The sequence below is a fragment of the Rhinolophus sinicus genome, linkage group LG06 (genome assembly GCF_036562045.2).
Source record: "Rhinolophus sinicus isolate RSC01 linkage group LG06, ASM3656204v1, whole genome shotgun sequence".
NCBI lineage: Eukaryota > Metazoa > Chordata > Mammalia > Chiroptera > Rhinolophidae > Rhinolophus > Rhinolophus sinicus.
Window position 1 is genome coordinate 116,270,677 of NC_133756.1, and position 3,625 is coordinate 116,274,301.

Below are 3,625 nucleotides of genomic sequence, written 5' to 3' on the forward strand. Positions count from 1 at the left end.
TTCAGGTGTACCGTGTAGTGGTTAGACATTTATATAATTTATGAAGTGATTCCCCCAGATAAGTCTAGTACCCATCTGGCACTATACATAGGTATTACAATATTGTTGACTATATTCCCTATACTTACTGTACACCCTCATGACAATTTTGAAACTACCAATTTGTACTTCTTTTTTTTTTTTTTTTCAATTTGTACTTCTTAATCCCTTTTTTAAAAGATTTTATTGGGGAAGGGGAACAGAACTTTATTGGGGAACAATGTGTACTTCCAGGACTTTTTCCAAATCAAGTTGTTGTCCTTTCAATCTTAGCTGTGGAGGACATAGTTCTCCTCCAGGTCCAGTTGCCATTGTTAGTTGCAGGGAGCACAGCCCACCATCTGTTGCGGGAGTCGAACTGGCGACCTTGTGGTTGAGAGGACGTATTCCAACCAACTGAGCCATCCGGGAGCTCAGCGGCAGCTCAGCTCAAGGTGCCCTGTTCAATCTTAGTTGCAGGGGACAAAGCCCACCATCCCTTGCAGGAGTCGAGAAGTCGAACCTGCAACCTTGTGATTGAGAGCCCACTGGCCCATGTGGGAATCGAACCAGCAGCCTTAGGCATTAGGAGCACGGAGCTCCAACTGCCTGAGCCACCCAGCCAGCCCTCCCTTCACCTTTTTCACCCAGTCCTCTAACCCCCTCCCATCTGTTAACCATCAGTTTGTCTCTGTATCTGTGAATCAGTTTCTATTTTGTTTATTTTGCTCTTTAGATTCCACATATAAGTGAGACCATATGGTATTTGTCTCTATCTGACTTAGTTCACTTAGCATAATACCCTCTAGGTCCATCCATGTTGTTGCATATGGTAAGATTTCTTTTCTTTCTTTCTTTTTTTTTTTTTTTTTTTATGAAGAGCCCACGTTTTTTAACTTCTGCTATACCACACAGCCTCCACAAAAATCAGGTTAGAGTGTGCTGAAGCATTGTGGTGTAGAATCGCTGCTCTTGTCTTCAAAGCAGTTTGGTTGGTCAAGGGGGTGTTCTATCCACTCTGCCATCTCAATTCCCACCTCCAGCCCAGGCTGCAGAATTCTAAGACACTAAGGAAATTCACTAATGTAGAGGAAAAGAATTAGATGCGTGTTAGGCCAGGGTTCATTCACATCTCAGCTCTGCCATTTCCTGAATAACCTTGGATTCATTTTACTTCTCAGGCCTCCAGTTTTTTTCATCTGTGAAAGGGGATGATAAATCTATTAGATAATTGATATGCAAGTGGTTTTAAACTATAAAACTATTTAATTACCAATTATTATTTTTACTACTACTATTGATTATTCAGTGAAGCAACTGAAACCCAGGGAAGTAAGGTGGCCAGACCACGGCCTCACAGCTCATTAGTGGTGGAACCAGAACTTAACCCCAAAGCTGTTAACCCAGCCCAGTTATATTCAAGAACCTCTGAAAGGCCACGCAGGGAGCCTTGAGGAGAGAGTAAGGGAGGGTTGAAACTGACAATTTGGGCTTGGGTTTGAGGGAGGGGAAGGAGAAATGGCTGAGGTAATACCTGAGCAGAACTCTCCATAGGCTGTGTGTTCAGGTCCCTGTTTATAGCCCGTCACTATAGGGTGGACTTCAGGAAGATTATGAAGATAACACATATGGCCAAGACTAGGTGTGATGGAAAGAACACTCAGCTCAAAGTTGGGACCAGTCTGGCTTTTGTCCCCTTACTATGATTTTCAGTGAATCGCTTTACCTCTGGCTTTAATTTCCTTACTAGTAAAATGGGGATAAAAACCCTGCCCCACATACGTCCATCAGTGGTTTTGAGTGTGCCATGGACGTGAACATGGCTTATCACTGATGAAGTCCATCTGTGGGAGCGGAGCTGGCATGTGGCACTGGCTCACAACGGGCAGGTGCTATGGCCAAATGTCTCCTACTCTTTATCCAGGAAAGACCCAAGCATGACTGTCCTGGGTCCTCTTCCCATCACCTACCTGATGCCACCACCTGCTTTTCCAGCTCGCTGTCCATCCATACCTCACAAACCCACCCCTTCTGTGCATAGACATATGTGCTCAGACCCATAAACATGAATATGGCCTCATAACAGGGCTTCCCCACAGGCATGCCCCCACACTGGTGTGCCTGGAACAGACCGGAGTGCCAGCAGCAGTCCGTAAGCTTTCCACTTGGCTGGCTGCGGCCTGGGATGGCCAGAGGACCCCTGCTAGTTGCAGGAATACTGTGAGTGGCCTCACCTATGTACCCCACTGGGCCATATTCCATGGGTCATATGTCATGGGTCATGGAACATGGGTCATGTTCCATGACTTGAAAAAATGTTGGGAAGCACTGTCCCCACCCACACACATACACAGAATTCACAATTTACCTGAATAAATACCTACACTTACTAACAAATGAACACATGCATAAACATATATATGTGCCTATAAGGTATGCACCCACAGGCCACTTTTCCTTCTGTCTCCATTACAGTTCATGGCCATGACTCACCAATTCTAGCTCAGAAGGAGAGTAAGGCAGGCCTGGCCTTGGGCCCTCCTAGGCTGTGGTTCCAGTACCCTGAAGTGAGGGTGGCTCTATCTCAGATTCAGTTGCACCACTGCTCCCCTCCCTCCCCTGGAATGTCCCACCGTGGACTCGAACACCCACTAGCGTGGCTACCATTACCTTCCCTAGAGTCCGAGGCTTATATGGCCTGTCCCGTTATCTCCTGGTATATCTTCGTCACTTCCTGGGCTTTCAAGGTAAGGTGAGTGAGGATGTGATGAAGGCTGGAGAAGTGCAGGTGGAACTGGGCTTCTAGATCCAGCTGCCTCAAGACCTCCCCATCGGTTTCCTGCGTGTCTTCATTCTCAGCCTCATTGGCTTTACCACCTGCCATCTTCACCTGCCACTCCTCCCGAGGCAGCAGCCCGTGGTCCACATCCACGCAGATGGCCTTGAGCATGGTGAAGCAGTTGTAGAGATCCGGACCCCCAGCCCAGCGGCCCTGCGCACTCAGCTGCGCATCCTGCAGAAGGCTGGGGAGCATCACCACCTGCTCCATGTTGTGCACCGCCGCCGAGTACCGGTCTATGACGGTCAGCAGGCAGTTCTTGGGGTAGCGCTTGGTTAGCACCTGCATGGTGACTTCCTCTCCCGCACCGAGCCAGGCAGACTGCCCCAGCACTATTTCTAGGCTGTAATTTTTACGTCTGGATGAGACCGCAGTTTGACAGGATGTCAAAGCCCAGCCGATGGGTCAACACAGCCCTGTTTTGGGCCAATCCCAGGGCTTGGGCTCCAACGTCTATATCAGGGGATCCATCTGCTCAAGGACAGACCCGTCAGCCTTCTGCCTACCATTTCAGCACGCTGTGACTGCCTCAGCAAGAGCCTAGCTCCTCCTCCATTCGTTGGCAGTGCCAATAACAGGGAAACTTTTCCCTTTGGCAACTGGTGCACTTAACCCCAGGACAATAATTAACTTTTTCAGGTCATCTGAGACCAAGATGCCTCTTGCTTCCTGCTTAGAATAGCCTCCTAATGTGCAGTGCACTTCTCCAACCTGGGGTGCCTCAGCTGAGGCATGAATGAGGATGGTCATGAAATAAAACCACTTAGT

General features: G+C 48.3%; 1 protein-coding gene across 1 annotated transcript; it reads right to left on the reverse strand.

Moving 5' to 3' along the window:
* Positions 1-206: 206 nt before the first annotated feature.
* On the reverse strand, positions 207-3,378 carry THRSP (thyroid hormone responsive). Its single transcript, XM_074335717.1, has 2 exons — positions 2,689-3,378; positions 207-1,217 (listed from the first exon to the last, which is right to left on the reverse strand). The coding sequence occupies exon 1, from the start codon at positions 3,143-3,145 to the stop codon at positions 2,708-2,710; it is 438 nt and encodes a 145-aa protein (XP_074191818.1). The 5' UTR covers positions 3,146-3,378; the 3' UTR covers positions 207-1,217; positions 2,689-2,707.
* Positions 3,379-3,625: the final 247 nt, after the last annotated feature.